Source organism: Pipistrellus hanaki (assembly GCF_964339955.1).
Source record: "Pipistrellus hanaki genome assembly, chromosome: 11".
Taxonomy (NCBI): Eukaryota; Metazoa; Chordata; class Mammalia; order Chiroptera; family Vespertilionidae; genus Pipistrellus; species Pipistrellus hanaki.
In genome coordinates this window covers 66485994-66504925 of record NC_140513.1, presented here as the reverse complement: position 1 = coordinate 66504925, position 18932 = coordinate 66485994, and the positions used below count along the sequence as shown (strand labels likewise).

The following is an 18932-nucleotide window of genomic DNA, read 5'->3' as shown; positions in this document are numbered from 1 at the left end:
GTTTGCTCTCTTGGCTGGAGGTTGTCTTCTCTTGAGGTATCTGCTGGCCCCGGGCCTGTGTCTGCTGGGACAGTGCGCTGAAATCTCCGGCAGAGGCCCAGTGGGTCGTTCTGTGCGTGGCAGCTACAGTGCGCTGCAGAGTGATTGGCTTGGCAGGCTGGCCCATCCTGGACGCTTCCATTTAGGCCCGCTTCCTTACATGCTGTGTCTGTGGTCATGTGGCATCAAGTGAAAGAACAGCCTAACCCATTGCCTCCAACATGGATGGCCAACCTTGAGTTTAGCAATATTTATTGCTAACAAATTTATGATATTTTATTAAGTTTGTAGAGCAATTTATGTGGCCCTAGCCCTTACTGGGGATTTTGCATATATTATTTCGATTATTCCCCATAGGATAGGAACTGGGGAGATACATAGAATTATTTGCAGTATGCAAGTGAATAAATTAAAGATTAGAGAATTTAACTAACCTGCTAGTGAAAAACAGGTTTAAGAAAAAGGGTTGTGCCCTAACCGGTTTGGCTCAGTGGGTAAAGCATGGGCCTTGGGACTGAAGGGTCCCAGGTTCAATTCCGGTCAAGGGAATGAGCCTTGGTTGCGGGCACATCCCCAGTGGGGAGTGTGCAGGAGGCAGCTGATCAAAGTTTCTCTCATCGATGCTTCTAACTCTCTATCCCTCTCCCTTCTTCTCTGTAAAAAAAATAAATAAAATTTTAAAAAAAGAAGTAGGATACTTATGCAAACTATTTGTTGAAAATAGCTACTGGCCTTTCTGACATGCTTATCCTTTCATCGGCCCATGCTTCCCAGTCACTCACCCAAGACATACTCTTCAGTGTTTATCCAACAAGGGACTGGTTTTCGGACAGCTAAAAGCTGCAAATACCTTGCCACATATTTTAATTTTAGTTAATTGGTGAAGCTTCACTGTAACACAATTATATTTTATTAAGGAAATTTTTTAAAATATTTAAAACACTCTGATAAATAATAAGGAGACATTGGTTTCAGTCCTAATGTCACCATGAATCAAAACAAGCCACAAGCCCTCAGCTCCTCTTATTTGTGGAATGAGGAGTCAGAAGTGTGTGGTTGTGAATGTCCCCACCTATTATTGTAAAAGCATGGTTTCAGTAATGTGTGTGTGTGTGTGTGTGTGTGTGTGATTCTAAGACAGCTTCCTAGTACAAATATTTATTTATTTATTTTTATTTTTCAATTATAGTTGACATTCAATTATATATTAACTTCAGCTGTACAGGCTGTACAACATAGTGGTTAGATATTTATATAACTTACAAAGAGATTCCCCCAATAAGCCTTGCACCCACCTGACAGCATGTAGTTATTAGAATATTATTGACTATATTCCCTCAGCTGTACTTTACATCCCCATAACTATTTTGTACCTGCCAATTTGTACTTCTTAATCTCTTCACCTTTTCATCCAGTTTCTCAACCCCACTCCCATCTGGCAACCATCAGTTTGTTCTCTGTGTCTATGAGTTTGCTCCTCTCTTGCTGCTAGTTTATTAAACAAACATTTCTTAAAGGAGCCTTAAATGTAAGTCGAAAGAAGTGGATAACATTGGACTTTCAAAAAAAATTTTTTTTTAAATGTACGTTCTTTACTCTTCCAAGCAAAGGTACATTTTTCTTTGTATTTCCCAGTTCGTCATTCCCACCAAAAGAAAAGCAGGTTCTTAAATAATGCATATTGGAGCTTAGATTCCATGAGGGTCTGGCAAGTTTTAATCTTGGATAAGATGATGTAAAATATTGCCAATAGCCAACCTTAAGTTGCCAACCCAAATATAAATCCCTACTTGTTCAGTATATGAATTTATAATGTAAACTGTTTTAAATTACCGTACACCTTAATTCTATTGAATAGAATTAAGACACTGTTGAGCAACTCTAAAAATAAGACTAATGCGATATTATGGTCTAATTAGTTAAGAATGTGCTATACTTTTACTACATCATTTTAGACCCAACAAAGAGAAAACTGGCCATGTGAGTGACTCAGGATCATCTGTCATCAAGCATGGGCTCAATCCGGAGAAGGTCTTCATGCAGGTGCATTATTTAAAGGTAAGCACATCTAAGAGTCAGAAGCCAGTGACTATGGTATGGCACTTTTTAGATTATACACATAAACAGTGAAGATCAATAGCATGGTTGAGCTAAACAAAACAATGATCAATATTGTGATGATATTTGACTGGGTAGGTAACTGATTGTCTAATAATTAAAACACTTTATACCCAAAAATGAGGCACAAATCAAAGGAAGCTGAACTGTTTCCTGCCCTGTGCCTCCCTTCTCCCTGCTTCATGTCAGCTTTGAAGAGCAGAGTCTTCAAACTGTTGTCAGGTTCCAGGTGGAAAATAGGCGCAAGAAGGAAGCATTTTAAGTTGAAAGGCCTTTCCCAATCGCTGAGGGAGAAAGGAGCCGGGACCCGGCCCCTCTGGTCTGAGATGTGTGTGTCCAGGCTCCCTGTAGCCCAAGGGGAATACCCAGATGAGTTGAAAGCAAAGTAGTCGATCCTTAATTTCTAGAAAGACACATATCACATGATCTCACTTTTATGTGGAATCTAATGAACAAAATTAACTGATGAACAAAATAGACCCAGAGACATGGAAGCATGCAATAGACTGATGTATTTCAGAGGGAAGGGAGGATGGGGGTGGAGGGTGAGCAGCAAGAGGTTAACCATAGAACTTATATGCATATGTGCATAACCCGTGGACACAGACAGCAGTACTTTGAAGGCCTGGGGAGGGGATGAGAACCAGGTGGAGGGGGTCAATGAGGGGGAAAAGGGGGACATCTGTAATGCTTTCAACAATAAGGATAAATTTAAAATAAAGAATATAAAGGGCAGCCTGGAACACATCACATGGGACATTCTAGATGTGCATAAAGAGCTGGTGGGTACGCTAGGGCTGACTGTGTAAGCATTTTTCTGATTAATTCATGATAGGATCTTTTTTCTTCTACTTCCTGTCTTCCAGGGTTATTTTCTTCTCCGGTTCCTTGCCAAAAGACTTGGAGATGACACCTATTTTTCTTTTTTAAGAAAATTTGTGCACACATTTCATGGGCAGCTGATTCTTTCCCAGGTAATATATGAGTCCTTGTGAGTCGTGAAGGTATGGCATGTGGGGACCAGAGCCATGGTTGGCAAATTGTGGCTCAAAAGCCACATGCGGCTCTTTGGCCCCTTGAGTGTGGCTCTTCCACAAAATACCACGGCCTGGGCGAGTCTATTTTGAAGAAGTGGCATTAGAAGAAGTTTAAATTTAAAAAATTTGGCTCTCAAAAGAAATTTCAATCGTTGTACTTGTTGATATTTGACTCTGTTGACTAATGAGTTTGCCAACCACCACTGGACTAGAGTATGTATTAAAAAGTGGTGAAAAGATTTATGATTTAATACAATAGGAAGTTAATGAATTAGACATAGGAAAGTGTTGTTTTAGGGAGGGATCCCCCTAGAGTTTTGGGACCATCTGAGACCCAAAGCTGTCCTGAGCAGGGATGTGGATAGTTGAATCTTAAGTGACCTTAAAAACAAAAGCAAACAAAGCAGCCCTGCAGTGATCTTTGCAGGGTTGGCTCCTTCTTATCCTTTTGTCTCAGCTCAAATGCCACACACTCAGAGTGACCTCAGCTAAACAGTTCTGCATCCGCCCTGCTAATCTCTACCTTTTGCCTTTTTCATTGCCTTCATTGTCATTGCCATTGATTATCGTTATACTAGAGGTCTAGTGCACAAATTTGTGCATGGGTGGAGTCTGTCGGCCTAGCCGGCAATTCGGGGTCGTTTTGGGCCATGGTGGGTTGCCTGGAAGGGGCAGGGGCCATGGGAGGTTGACCAGCTGGCTGAGGAGGGGGGTCACAGGAAGTTGGCTGGCTGCCTCGATCAGGATCATGCTCAAACTGTTCATCTACCACTTTCAGAACAAGGAGGCGAGGTGTGTCTTCAAAGAAGAGGGACCTATACTCCATGACCTCTCCAGTGATTCCAAAACTGTTTATCTAGTCCCCTGCTGGGCACCCCTGCCCAGAGAGGTCTTTTGTGCTTCAGTATGGAGGACCTGAATTCTTTCTGATCCTCTTCCGGTGATTACCTGTTTTTGTTTTAATATATTTTTATTGATTTCAGAGAGGAAAGGAGAGAGAGCAAGAGATAGAAACATTAATGGTGAGAGAGAATCATCAGTTGTCTACCTTCTATACACCCTACACTTGGATTCAGCCCACAACACAGGCATATGCCTGGACTGGGAATCGAACCTCAACCCCCTGGTTCATCGGTTGACATTCAACTACTGAGCCATGCCAGTTGGGCTGATTCCCTATTTTGAAAATGGCACCAACATCCTTAATGTCTGTCTTGAATTCAGCCATCCTTCAGGCTTATTATTTTTTCTTTTAGTTTTTTTATTCCTTCTTTCTATTCGTGATCTTGTGTGTGTGTGCGCGTGCGGGGGCCTGATATGGTAGGGCCAAACATGACGGGGATCTCTCTTTTCTGCATCCAGCACAGAAAGAGAGATGAGCTAACAAGTTCTAAGTGGAGAGAGAAATAATATAAAGAAAGAGAGAGAGAGAGAGAGAGAGAGAGAGAGAGAGAGAAAGAGAGAGAGAGAGAGAGAGAGGTCACAGAGAGATTTAAAGCTGGGAGCTGGGTGGCACCCATCCTCTCTGATGGAGAGGCAGCATGACAGTGACTGAGCCCACCAGCACATTTATTTTATACCCCCAATACCAGGAAGTAACACCAAAACTTAGGATCAAAGGAGCTTATTTGCATTCTTGAGTAGGCCAGAGCAATCCTGTTGCTTGTCTGTATTAACATATCTAGACCTGCCCCTACCTAGGCTGATATGAAGGCCAAGCCGATTACACTTTCCACCATCTTGGGGAAATGTGTATCCTAGACGATGCTCTGCCAATCGACTTGGACTCAGCCGACAGCAATTAACAGAAATGCCCATGTGCCTTCCCAGGCGGCCCTCTGTGTGTGTGTGTGTGTGTGTGTGTGTGTGTGTGTGTGTGTGTGTGTGCCTCTTGTCTTTATTATTTCTTCTTTGCCTCTTTTTTCTTTTTTATTCTTTTTTATGTTGTTTTTGTTTGTGGTGGTAGGTTGCTTTTTTTTCTTCCATGTTGTTTTTTTTTGTTTTGTTTTGTATTGTTCTGTCAGCACCTGTGCAACAGTTTGCATGACATGGTTGGGGTTGAGTCTCACAGGCAGCCAGCCCAAGAGCCGAGCCTACCTACAAATGGGGCAGCAGGTGTCAAGACCCAATTAGAACTGGAGTGCAAGCATAACCCACACAAGGGACATTCCTAGAGCACTCGGCTCAAGAGATCAAGGAGACTACACCTGGTCTCTGAGAACACCCCTACAGGAGGCCACTCTACTAAGCCTGGGAGTCATAGCAATTCTATCTAATACATAGAAAGAAATAAAAGTGGGGAAATAAAGAAACAGGCCCAAAATGAAAGATCAGGAGGAATCTTTAGGAAAAGAGCTAAATAAAATGGAGGTAATCAATTTATCAGAAAAAGAGTTCAAAGTAATGTTTTCATGAATACTCAACAGCATGAAAAAGGACATAGAAACCATGAAAAACATCTAGTTGGAAATAAAGAATAGCATATCTGAATTAAGAATATAGTGGAAGGAATGAACAGTAGGTTAGATGAAGCAGAGTATGAAATCAGCAAATTAGAAGATAAGATAGAAAAAAAATCAGTCAATCAGAGCAACAAAAAGAAAAAAATAATTGATTGCCCTAGATGGCTTGGCTTAGTGAATAGACTGTCAGCCTGCGGAAGGAAGGGTTCTGGTAGACACCTCGGTTGCAGGCTCCTCCCTGGCCTGGGCCCTGGCTGGAGCTCATGCAGGAGGCAACCAATCTCTCACATCAATGTTTCTCTCTGACTGTCCTTTCCACTTCCACTCTTTCTAAAAATCAATGGAAAAATATCCTCAGGTGAGGATTAAATACTAATAATTCTTTTAAATTATAAAATAAATAAAAAGCATACACATATGGATAGTTAAAGGGGACTTTGGGATAATATGAAAAGTAACAACATCTGTATCATAATGGCACAGAGGGAGGAGAAAGTGAGCAGAGATAGAGAACTTGTTTGAAAAAATAATGACAGAAAACTTCTCTAACCTGGTGAAGGGAAAAGTCACACATGTTCAGGAACCACAGAGAGTCTCAATCAAGATTAACTCAAAGATACCCACACCAAGACACATCATAGTTAAAAGGGCAAAGATTAAAGACAAAGAGAGAATCTTAAAGGCAGCAAGAAGGAGACAGTCAGTTACCTACAAAGGAGCTCCCATAAGGATGTCTGTCAGCTGATTTCTCAACAGAAGCACTACAGGCAAAAGTAGTGAAAGACAAGGATCTGAAACCAAGACTACTCTATTCAGCAAGGCTATCATTTAAAATTGAAGGTGAAAAAAATAATAAAATAAAATTGGAGGTGAAATAAAGAGCTCCCCCCCCAAAAAAAAAGAAAAAGAAAAAGGCTAAGATAGTTGTTTTTTTTTTTACCACCAAACCAGAATTATAAGAACTGTTAAAGAGACAGATGTAAGAATAAGAGAGAAATAGAGATAAAGAAATAGGCATAAAGAATAAAAATAGCAATAAACAAATACCTATCAATAGCAACCTTAAATATAAGTGAATTAAATGCTCCAGTCAAAATTCATAGGGTAGCTGGATGGAAAAGAAAACATGACCCATATATGCTGTTTACAAGAGACCTCAGAACGGGCTGAAAGTGAAGGGATAGCAAAAAATATTTCATGCAAATGAAAATAAAGGCTGGGTAGCAATACTCACATCTGACAAAATGAACTTTAAAATAAAGGCTATAATAGAGACAAAGTCACTACATATATATATATAAAAAGCATGAGTTTATATATACATATAAACTTTTGGTGGATTTTAAGGGAAAGATTGATAGCAATACAATCATAGTAGGGATCTTTAAACCCTACTGTCATCACTAGATAGATCTTCCAACAGTCAACTAGGAAACAGCAATCTTAAATGACACACTAGATCAGGTGGATTTAATTGATATTTATAGAAGATTTCATCCCAAAGCTACAGAATATATATTCTCCTCAAGTGCACATGAAACATTCTCAAAGATAGAACATATGTTAGAACACAAAATAGTCTTTACAAGTTCAAGAAGATTGAAATCATATCAAACATTTTCTTCACCCTAGCTGGTTTTGCTCAGTGGATAGAGCATTGGTCTGTGGACTGAAGAGTCCCAGGTTTGATTTTAGCCAAGAGAACATACCTGGATTGCAGGGTCAATCCCTAGTAGGGGGATGTTCAGGAGGCAGCCTATCCATGATTCTCTCTCATCATTGATATTTCTATCTCTCTCCCTCCCCCTTCCTTCTAAAATCAATAAAAATATATTTTAAAACACACACACACACACACACACACACACACACACACACACACACCTTCTTGGATCACCATGGCATGAAACTAGAAATCAACTATAATAAAAAATTAAAAAACATTCAAACCCATGGGAGGCTAAACAGCATGTTATTAAGCAATGAATGGGTTGCCAATGAGATTAAGGGGGAAATAAAAAACTGTATGACTTTGAAGAAAGAAATAGAGAAAGATACAAACAAGTGGAAGCATACACCATGTTCATAGATTCAAAGAATTAGCATCATTAAAATGTCCATATACTCATCATTCTATAGATTCAACACAATTCCTATTAAAATACCAATAGCATATTTCATAGATCTAAAACAAATATTCCAAAAATTGATATGGAAACAAAAAGACCCCAATTAGCCTCAGAAATCCTAACAAGCACAAAGTTGGAGCAATCACAATACCAGATATCAAACTATATTATAAAGCCATTATAATCAAAACAGCCTGGTACTGCCTTGGCTGGTTTGGCTCAGTGGATAGAGTGTTGCCCTCCAACCAAAGGGTCCCAGGTTCAATTTCAGTCAAGGGCATGAGCCTTGGTTGTAGGCTTGATCCCCAGCCCTGGTTGGGACATGTGCAGAAAACAAGCAATTGATGTGTCTCCCTCACATCAATGTTTTTCTCTCTGTGTGTGTCTCCCCCTCCCTTCCACTCTCTCTGATAAGCAATGAAAAAATATCCTCGGTGAGGATTTAAAACAAACAAACAAACAAATTTAAAAAAAAACAGCCTGGTACTGGCATATAGGTCAATGGAACAGAATAAAAAACCTAGAGATCAACCCATGTCATTATGGTCAGATAATATTTGACAAAGGAGGCAAGAGCATCAGTAGAGCAAAGACAGTCTCTTCAATATATTGTGTTGAAAAAATTGGGCAAGTACATGCAAAAAACAAAACAAAACACTAGTCCATCAACTTACACTATATACAAGAATAAACTCAAAATGGATAAGACTTAAATGTAAGCCACAAAGCCATAAAAATCTTCGAAGAAAACATAGGCAGTAAAACATTAGACATCTTATGTAGTGGATATATTTTTGCAGATAAATCTCCTAGGGCAAGAGAAACAAAGGAAAAAAAATAAATAAATGGGACTACATCAAACTAAAAAGCTTCTGCACAGCAAAAGAAACCACCATTAAAATGAAAAAGGAACCCACTGTATGGGAGAACATATTTGCCAATGATACACCTGATATATCCAAAATATATACAGAATGTATACAATTCAACACCCGGAAGACAAATAATCCAATTAAAAAGGGGACAAAGGATCTGAATAGATACTTCTCCAAAGAGGACATACAGGTAGATGGCCAATATGTATATGAAAAATGCTCAACATCAGTAATCATCAGAGATGCAAATTGAAACTATAATGAGAGATCACTTCATACCAGAGTGGCTACCATCAATATATCAGCAACCAATGCTGGGGAGGATGTGAAGATTTATGAACCCTGCTGCGCTGCTGGTGGGAATGAGGTGGGGCAGCCACTGTGGAGAACAGTATGGAGTTCCCTCAGAAAATTAAAAATGGAACTGCCCTTTGACCCAATGAATCCACTTCTGGGAATATACTCTAATAATCCCAAAACACCAATCAGAAAGGATATATGCACCCCTATGTTCATAGCAGCATTATTTGCAATAGCCAAGGTCTGAAAACAGCCCAAGTGCCCATCAGTAGCTGAGTAGATAGAAAAGCAGTGGACACAATGGAATACTATGTGACTGTAAAAAAATAGGTAACTCTTTCCCTTTGCAAAGCATGGATGGACCTGGAGATTATTATGCTAAGTGAAATAAGCCAATCAGCGAAAGATAAATATCACATGATTTCAGCCGAAACCGGTTTGGCTCAGTGGTAGAGCATCGGTCTGCGGACTGAAAGGTCCCAGGTTCGATTCTGGTCAAGGGCATGTACATTGGTTGCGGGCACATCCCCAGTAGGGGGTGTGCAAGAGGCAGCTGGTCGATGTTTCTCTCTCATCGATGTTTCTAGCTCTCTATCTCTCTCCCTTCCTCTCTGTAAAAAATCAATAAAATATATAAAAATATCACATGATTTCACTTATATGTGGAATCTAATGAACAACATAAATTGGCTAACAAAATAGGGTAAAATAAATGGAAAAACAAAATAGAATACAAAAATTTTCTGTATTCACTGAAAATTCTGGAACATTGTTCTCTGCAGTTCTATAAAGAAAGATCCAGTTGTAACTGGAAAATGCAAAAGGGCAGAATTAAGGTTAACTCTATATTTCCTGCTTCTCAAGCAATTAAATTCTCCCCTTTGTCATTGAGTTAATGAACCTCCCCCCCCCCCACACACACACACACACACTCACATACGCACATGTAAGTAAGCATACATTACTGGACAAATATGGGACAAGTTAATATGGGCTCCAAGGAGATAATGAAGTAAAATTAGTAAGAAATTATGCTACTGTACTTGGATTTTTAGGAAGCAAGATATTCAACCAGTGAAATAACTGCAACGTAACCTATTAATAAATCAGGTGTGATAAATTAATTTATAATTCAATTATATACAGTAATTACTAAAGTAAGGACCTCAAGCAAAAATAATTCTTAACATTCTAAATCACATGTGTCAAACACAAGGCCCGCGGGCCAAATCCAGCCCGCCAGGCCTTGCAATGTGGCCCGCACCGCGCTGTCATCACTGCACTCCGCTGTCAGTTTATGACATTGTCAGTTTATGACTGTTCAGTAAACCATTCGGCCCGCGATTTAGGCTGGATTTTAGATTTTGTCCCCTTCTCTGATTGAGTTCGACACCCCTATTCTAAATGGTGCTCTTGCTTCCTTTGTACTTGTTTTCTCCATAACTGTGTCCACTGCAGGTGCAAAGAGGGATATCAGATGTGAGGGGTTATTCTATTTGGGCTTGTCACCTTTCATTTTTTAATATTAGTTGCTATTCTTGGTATCATTTATTTGGGGTAAAGCAACAGTACACAAGTAAAGTCTTAGAAGGAGAACGGAATTTGCAAGAAATAAATTTTTCATTACTGCCCTTTATAGGGAGACTTTGCCTCTGGAAGAAATGGACCTACACGTACCCATAAACTCATAGAAAGGGCTGGCAGGCTTCGCCCCGGCGCGATGGCTTTGCCTCGTGTGTTGATAGAAGAAGAACACCTTGTCATACAAATTGTTTGCAGATTTCCACTCCTTCGTGCCTGCATCTGTTTGTAATCCCAGGGTCTGAGCTGCTGCTTCCATCTCACATTCTGAGTTAAATGGGTCTCATCAGAGCCTGCACTGGCCAGATCAGCAGGCTTGGCTGGGGGGGGGGGGGGGGGGGGGGGGGGAGGCCCTACGTGGAGAGGAGGGGGCGGGGCTTCCATCAAGGGACGTTCATTTGGCTTTGTTGCAGCTGGTCATCTGAGCCCTTGCAAGGACCTGCTTTACAAGATTTTCAGTTTATTAAAAGAAAAACTTCAAGTGTAGATCCCAAAAATGTTAAAGGATGTTCTTGTTTGCTTCATGTCCTATATTTTTTCCAAAATGTATCTTGTCAAATCTTCAGATGATAGAAGGTTTAATTTAGCAAGTAAAAATGCACAACACCAGGTTAAATTTGCACTTTGGATAAACAGCAAATACTCTTTTAGTGTAAGCATGCCTCCAATTTAACTGGGCATCCAGTATCGTATCTGACAAACCTAGTTGAAGCCAAATCAAGGTTCTAGAATTAGATGGACTGGAACGGTTGGTCACAGTCTTCAAGGTGCAAATTAAATATAAATGACATTGAACATTCATATGTGAATTTTTTAGGCCTTATGCTAAGTGAAATAAGCCAGTCAGCGAATTATGGTATTGTGGTCATGTTTTAAAAAGAGTCCTTATATTTCAGAGCAATTTACTGAAACATTGATTGGTGAGATTATGTAATGTTTGGGGTTTGCTTCTAAATAATACAAGAGGCAGATAAGTGATACAAGAGGCATAGTGGCAGTGGGTTGATGGGTACATGAAGGTTAATTACACTCTTTTGTCTTCTTTTGAATGTGTTTGAAATTTTCCATAGTGTAGGAAACAATGAGTGTGTGTAAGTCATGTCTCTAGGTTTAAAAAATTTATTATTGAAACATCCTAGGTTGTCAGGGGCCCTGGGAGAGGCTGCAGACAGAGCCAGGGAGCCGGAAGCGTCCTGGCTGTGGCCGCTTTGTCCCTCCCCGGGGACGGATGGTCTTGAGCTTCGGCATTATCTTTCCATAGAGCCCAGGAGAGAGTTGCAAGTCACTCCCCGGCCTCTGGGCTCTGCGGTCGCTCAGTCCGTGGGGAAGGCTCCTGAGGGGACTCGGCTCGGTGGGGGACAGAGCTCTACGCTGTGGCCAGCCTTTTGAAAATAAATAGTTGAAACATGAAATGAAATTAACGGTTGCTTTAGGTCAAAATAACAAACATTACATTTTTCAATGTGTTTGTGGTTTTTACAAAACAAACCTCTTTACCTGATTGGACCGAAGCGCCGTAATTAATAAATAAATCGATGCAGAGTCTAATGATCCAGCATGGGCCCAGCTTCCAGAGCAGGTGAGCTGCCGGCAGCCGGGGCAGGGACACATCGGTGGACATCTTTCATGGTTTGCTTTTTTCTTATTTCAGGATTTCCTTCAAATGCTGTTGGAGAACATCCCAGAAGAAAAAAGGTGAGCACCAACTTAGGAGTCAAGAGCCTCGTTTTACTTTTAACGTTAAAAACCACCTGCCGTTGTTCGGTTTGCTAAACTGAAGAGGTTCCGCCTGCCTCTCTGAATAGAGGCCGGGCCTGGCCCAGCCCGCGGGGGTCCTGGGAGGACCGGCCAAACTCAGCAATGGGCTCACGTGAATATTGGGAGCCAGTGGCCCAGCAGGGCTTCCCCAGAGTTGGGGGCCCCCCAAGTGGTACATGAGGCAAGCCAAGGAAACGCTGTGGGTGAAGGTGAGACGTGGGGAGTCAGAAAGCCTGGGGTTCGAAGTCCGGCTCTTCAAGGTCCTAACCCAGCTCTGCCGCTTCCCATATGTAACACTGGGAGCAGGTCACCTCCTCCTTCCAGATTCCTGTTTTCTACCCTCTCTGGCGGGCTTTCCCAGAGGATCCAGCGGGATAACACGTGGAAAGTAGGTGCTCAGTTAATGATGATGCAGCCAGAACGGTAAAGCTTCTGTGCATCAGGCACTTGCGGGCTCTGCTTACAGGAGATCCTTGGCTCCTCATTACGGCACCCGTCTCCTCCTTTTTCTCTTCATCATCATGATGATTATTTTAAGCCAGTCCTTCATGGGACGTTACTGTTTGCAGGCGCTCAGTTAAATCTGAATATTGCTACCTGGCGTTGTGTTTTTATTCCTCTTCTACCGGCCAGAGGCCTGCAGTGCCGAGGGCTCAGTGAGCAGCCAGGGGCACAGCTCCGTGTGGCAGGTGGGCTGCTCCCAGGCGCCGCTCGGGAACCTCTGCTCTTACCCACAATGCTCCACGGGAGGAAGCAGAGGCTCCCAGTGACTTAAAGATCCCTTAGTGAGCAAGGGGGGGGGCTGTTTGCAGTGAGGTCTGCCTGCGCCTCGCCCATGCTCTTGGCAATGCAAGCTCGCTCTGGACAGAGGTGCACCTTCCTTGGAGGTACCCCGTTTTCGCCTGGCTGACCTACAGGGGTTCCCGGAGGGTGTAAGGCCCACCGCAAAGTTTGGATAGATTCATCCCAACCCTTTCTTTCTAATTTCCTATCTTAATTTAGGCACTAAAAGCAAATAGCCTGAAACATAATTTCTAAAAGCAAAATTGGTATTCAAACATTAAAGGGGGCATCTTGGGAAATTAACATTTCTTTCAAGAAGAGCCAATATTACTCTCCTTTCTGACCCCCAGTTTTAGCCATGATTTTATGCTCAGAACTGATTTCCAAATGTGGAGATGAATTCCTTCACATAGACACTGACGTGGACCCATGCAAGGCCAGACCCCGCCATGTCGCCGCGCCTGCCTGACAGGCAGCCTGACTGGGGTTGTGAGGGTGAGGTGTCAGGACTGAGCCCCCAGAAGGTGACATGAGGTTCAGGGAGGATCTGGGGGCCATGAGGGCGTGGAGAGTTCTTCCTCATCCTCTACCGTCTGCCTGCCTTCAACAGTTAGAAATGTTATTGGTAGGCTTTTTTTTTTTTTTTTTTTAAATCACATGGAAACTCACACATCACACAAATTAGTGCATCATACAGAATTAACATAGCCATATCATTTCTTAATTCCTTCACTTACCTCTTTCTGTTCCTGCCTTTGATGCTGGAGGAAGTCTTATCCAGGGAGCTCGTGTGGGCTGCAGTCATTGGCTTTTCCCGGAGACCGCTCGAAGGAGGCGTGGCTTGTTTAGGAAGGTCGGAAATGTTTTGGATTTACCGTCTTTTCTTTTTAAACAGAAATGCAGTTTTCGTCATGCAAAAATCGTATCCGGGGTGGTCATTATTCCTAAGGTCAGGAACAATAATTGACCTGCGATATTTTTCTTGTATACCTGGCCTGGAATAACTTCCCAGGTCCTCTGACAGGATGGAGTGCTTTCCCTACCAACTCACACCGAATGCAACAAGAAAAAAACTGATGGAAGTTGTGTGTTACCTCTTGTCACCAGAGTCTGTTTCTGAGTATGACTGTGCGTTCTTTCACAGCGGAGTGCCTGGGCACAAATACAGTCATTTTCATGGCAGCAGCGGAGTGCCTTGCTAGCTTGGGAAGTCTTCTCTCTTTCTGTCCTCTTCCTAATGTGGGCGTGGAGTTCACTTGCACGGCCCTGAGCACTGTGGTTCTGGGGTCCTGGATATTATCGCTGGGCGTATTTATGGAGGAGACACACGGTGGGCCCACAAAGGGGCCTTTGTCATGATGGTGGAAGCTACGAGCAGCATCTTGGGGTGCCAGTGGCCAGCGGCACCACCTCCCTCCCCTCTAGGGGTCGCCTCTCCCAGGAGGATCGTGTTCTGGCCAACAGGTTTAAGCTTCTTTTAAAAATTCTCCTGAAAGTTAAGGCAATTTCTTTCCTACAGTGAATGTATTTCAGCAAGTGTCCTGGAATACTTTTTGAAACTCAACCGTCTTTCCTGCTAACTAATCTCAGAATCGAATTCAGCTATTGAAATAGACTGTCTGCCCTTTTACCTGGGCAGCATATTGTACCAATTTTATCTCCTTCTCCCAGTAGATGGAGGCCCCACAGCTGACCCCAGAGACCCTAATAGCTGGCCCCACTGCAGGATGGCTCTCGGGCGCATCTGCTGGGCACCTGAGCCGTTCTGCCGGGCAAGGGTTTCCAGATTGGACCCGCCAGTCAGGGCTGAGGGGCTGTCATGCTTCTTTTGCGTTGTTCTCTTGCTTCAGTTAATTTAACATTCTCTGCTGAGCGCCTTTCACACTGGTGCTAAGCTGGACACGAGGGAGCAGAAAGGAATAAATCCCATGCCCAGCCCCCAGGGAGCTCCCGGTGGCCTGCTGCAGGCATCCCGGAAGCAGAGCGCTGGGACTCCGTGTGGGCCGTGCTCTGGAGCTTCCCAGCCCCGGGTGCGCAGAGAAAGGGCTCGGCAGCCCTGGCCTCCAGCCTCCAGGCAGAGAAGCGCCACTGGAGGTTTTAGGTAGGAGGTGCCACCAGCGGATTGGAGAGGTACTCTGGGGTGGGGGCAGCATGGGAGACAGATGGACGTGGGAGAACTAGAAGTCAGGAGACCAATTAGAAACCAGTTCAGCAGTTCACTCGAGAGATCTGGAGCTGGAATGAGGGCAGGGATGCTGGCGGTGGCGGCGTAAGGAGCAATCTGAGAGACCCCGGAGAGAAGACTCGGGTGATGGGTTGTGAAGTGGAATGGAGGCATCCAGCACGAACTTGGCCTTTCCTTCTGGGCCACTCTGTCACTCTGAAGTTGCACTGGAAGTTTTGTCTGGGGCGTCCGTGTGGTGCAGAGAGAATGGGAGGGGCGGTGTTTGGAAGTGGAAGCAGGGAGATGGAGAGTTGTGTTTTAGACACTGTCAGTGAGAGGTTTCTGTTCAAAGGGTGATGTTTAGGAGACCACGGGAAGGTAAGCTGGAAGTGCTTGGAAGGAAATTGGGACAAATCCTGGGCCCTGGCCTGCCTGGTTAAAGCTCGCTGGGGAGCGCCCTGCTACCCATTACTCCTACGGTATCCACAGCAACCGGTCCTTCCTCTGCTTGTCAGTACTGTGCTTGTGTGTGCATGTTCCTGTGTTGGTTCCATTCAGTGCTTTTCCTGGCCCGCGGAGCTGGGCGTACTTGTTTTATACATGTTAAGTCAGCAACCTGTATTCTCTACCCCAGCTCAAGCTACTTGTTTTGATCGAGAAAGTAAATAGCTGTGTGTAAAGTTGAGATGTACACTAGTTGCATTCCAGAATAAGAGCACCTTCCGATTCAGACCCAAGCACTGGAGGTCCCAAAGCTTGCCTCCGTCTGGTACCCGAGCTCCCAAGGTCTTGCCGTCCGTCCTTCCGGTCACGTGGCAGCTGGGCCATGTGCTTTCCCTAAAGACGTGGGTAGAACATGTCCTTTGGAATCCCATGAGGCAGAGACAGGAGTGAGGAGTGAAATGTCAGTACAGACGTTTCTCTGGATCAACGAGACGTTGACAGGAACAAGTAGCAGATGTGGCTGATGCTCCACCCTCAGAAATCAACTGAAGGAGCAATGCGGCATGCGCCATGCCATTCCCACGCGAGCCTGGGTCTATTTCTTCATACTTTAACTTCACAAAGAGACAAACAATTGCTCACTTTGTGGCTTCTAACCAACATCATGCCAGGATTTCTGACATATTCTCTCCCCTGCTGCAGTAAGCACATGTGACCACATTCGTAGCTCACAGGGATTGGAGACAGACCCCTTCCAGGACATAGAGTCCCGAGAAGGCTGTTCTCCAGCCACTGGGCGGACCCACCTCTGCCGTGCAGGCCCGGAGGCCTCAGTCGGGAGGTGGAGTACCGTTCACAGGCCCAGATCTGCAAGGCATGCAGCCGAGGGCCCGTGTACTTTTAGCTATGTGTAGGAAATCAATTTCCATAGCGGTCAGACATGCAGAAGAGTAATTTCCTGTAAGTCCTGGGTCCCGGCGAAATGGAAAAGCTGCTTGTCTGTGGTGATGATTCAAGCCACATGACCTCAGGGAAAAACAGTCCCCAGGGCTGGACTCTGAGTCTCTGGACGAGAAAAGCCAACCTTCAGCTTCACCGCTGCTGTAGATCCTTGTCCAGAACGAAAATCCACCCACTCTGTCACGTCAATAGTTGGGATCAAAACGCAAAAACTATCTACGTGCTTTATTTTATTTTCCTTAAACACATGGTCCATTTCTTCCCTGACTGTTGAGCATTTTCACACTGCCTCTCATCATTTCCTTGTGAGGTACGGCCCCTTAGAGTACCTATAATTTTTCTAGCAGCTGGAGTTCATGCTTTCATCTTCTCCGGGCTTAAGGCCTTGGTCCACGTCAGCCGTCCACAGACAGCCGTGGGTGCGGTGTGACGTCTGCACGGATGTTGCGAGTCCAGAAACCTGTCTTGTCCGCAGCCTTTTGTCTGGTTGACGTTGGCCACTCCTCTCACGCTGGAGTTGCTCCATCTGCTAAAAAGCCACACCCAGCTGACACCCACTTCACAAGGATAATACGAAGAATGAAGTCATAATGGTTAGAAGATGCTTCAGAGCTTCCCAAAGGAAAGTGATCTGAGACTTCCCTCCTGGATGCAGCTGAAAGATGAACTCTCCTGCCCTCACACCTTTGCCCCTCCCAGGAATCTCCCCGCCTCTTCAGAGCTCTAATCCAAGGGCAGGCAAACAGGACACCTTCAACGCAAGATGGAGGAGTCAGCATTGTTTGGAGTAGGCTTCTCTGCTCCGTAAATCAGAAAGCGATGCATCGTGACACCTGGCAGTAATACTGGTTTTGCACAGATATTAAATGAGATTTTTTTTTTTTTTTGGTAGTGTATGGAACATAGAAGATGTTCAACAAGCTACTCCTTTTTAAAAATATTTTTTATTTTAAAATTATAGTTGATGTGCAATATTATATTAGTTTCAGGTGATTAGACATTTATATAACTTACAAAGTGATCTCTTCAATAAAACTAGTACCCATTTGACAACGTATATAGCTATTAAAATATTATTGACTATATTCCCTGTGCTGTACTTTACATTATCATGTCTGTTCTGTAGCTACCAATTTGTACTTCCCAACCCCTTTACCTTTTCATCTATCCCCAACCCCCTCCCAGCTGGCAACCATCAGAATGTTCTCTGTATCTATGAATCTGTTTCTGTTCTGCTTGTTTATTTCATTTTTTAGATTCCCCATAAAAGTGAAATCATCTGGCATTTGTCTTTCTCTGTCTGACTTATTTCACTCAGCACATCACCCTCTAAGTGCATCCAAAAAGAAATGAAATCTTGCAGATGACAAGATTTCATTTCTTTTTATAGCTAAACTAGAGGCCCGGTGCACAAAATTCACATATGAGTCTGTAGGGTGATGTCCCTCAGCCCAGCCTGCACCCTCTCCCAACCTGGGGCCCCTCGAGGGATGTCCAGGGAGTCGGACATCCCTCCTACAATCCAGGACTACTGGCTCCCAACTGCTCACCTGCCTGCCTTCCTGATTCCCCCTAACCACTTCTGCCTGCCATCCTGATCACCTCCTAACCACTCCCATGCCAGCCTGATTGATGTCTAACTGTTCCCCTGCCAGCCTGTTTGCCCCCAACTTCCCTCCTCTGCTGGTCTGGTCTCCCCTAACTGCCCTCCCCTGCAGGGTTGATCGCCTCCAACTGCCCTTGCAGGCCTGGTCCCTCTCAACTTTCCTCTCCTGCTGGCCATCTTATGGTGGCCATCTTGTGTCCACATGGGGGCACCCTGGCGACCCAAGCGGAGGCCCTGGTATCTGGAATTTATTTACCTTCTACAATTAAAACTTTGTAGCCTGGAGTGGAGCCAATCCTCCTGCTCGCTCCATGGCTGGCAGCCATTTCTGTTTGGATTTGTTTACCTTCTATAATTGAAACTTCGTAGCCTTGAGTGGAGGCTTAGGCCAGCAAGGGCAGGCGGAAAGCTTGGCTTCCTCTGTTGCCTGGGAAACCCAAGCCTCCCCCCTGCTCTCTGTAGCTGTAGCTATCTTGGTTGGTTTTATTTGCATACTAACTCTGATTGGCTAGTTGGCATGGCTGGTGGGTATAGCAGATGATGGTTAATTTGCATATTACTCTTTTATTAGGTAGGATGCTATTTCGTTGTATATATGCACCATTACTCTATCCAGTCATCTGTTGATGGGCATAGGTTACTTTCATATCTTAGCTATCTATATAATAAAAGCCTA

At 43.8% G+C, this 18932-nt stretch overlaps 1 protein-coding gene across 11 annotated transcripts in view; it reads left to right on the top strand.

Moving 5' to 3' along the window:
* AOPEP (aminopeptidase O (putative)) overlaps positions 1–18932 on the top strand; it is a 321147-nt gene that overhangs the window by 202953 nt on the left and 99262 nt on the right. For all 11 annotated transcript variants that reach the window (XR_014796325.1, XM_084898956.1, XM_084898955.1 and 8 more), the window contains exons 8-10: positions 1995–2097; positions 3024–3131; positions 12193–12236. Coding sequence is in view for 10 of the 11 variants with exons in the window: in XM_084898956.1 (XP_084755082.1) it covers positions 1995–2097; positions 3024–3131; positions 12193–12236 (255 nt within the window). In the remaining variant the exon portion in view is untranslated. The remainder of the gene's footprint in view (positions 1–1994; positions 2098–3023; positions 3132–12192; positions 12237–18932) is intronic.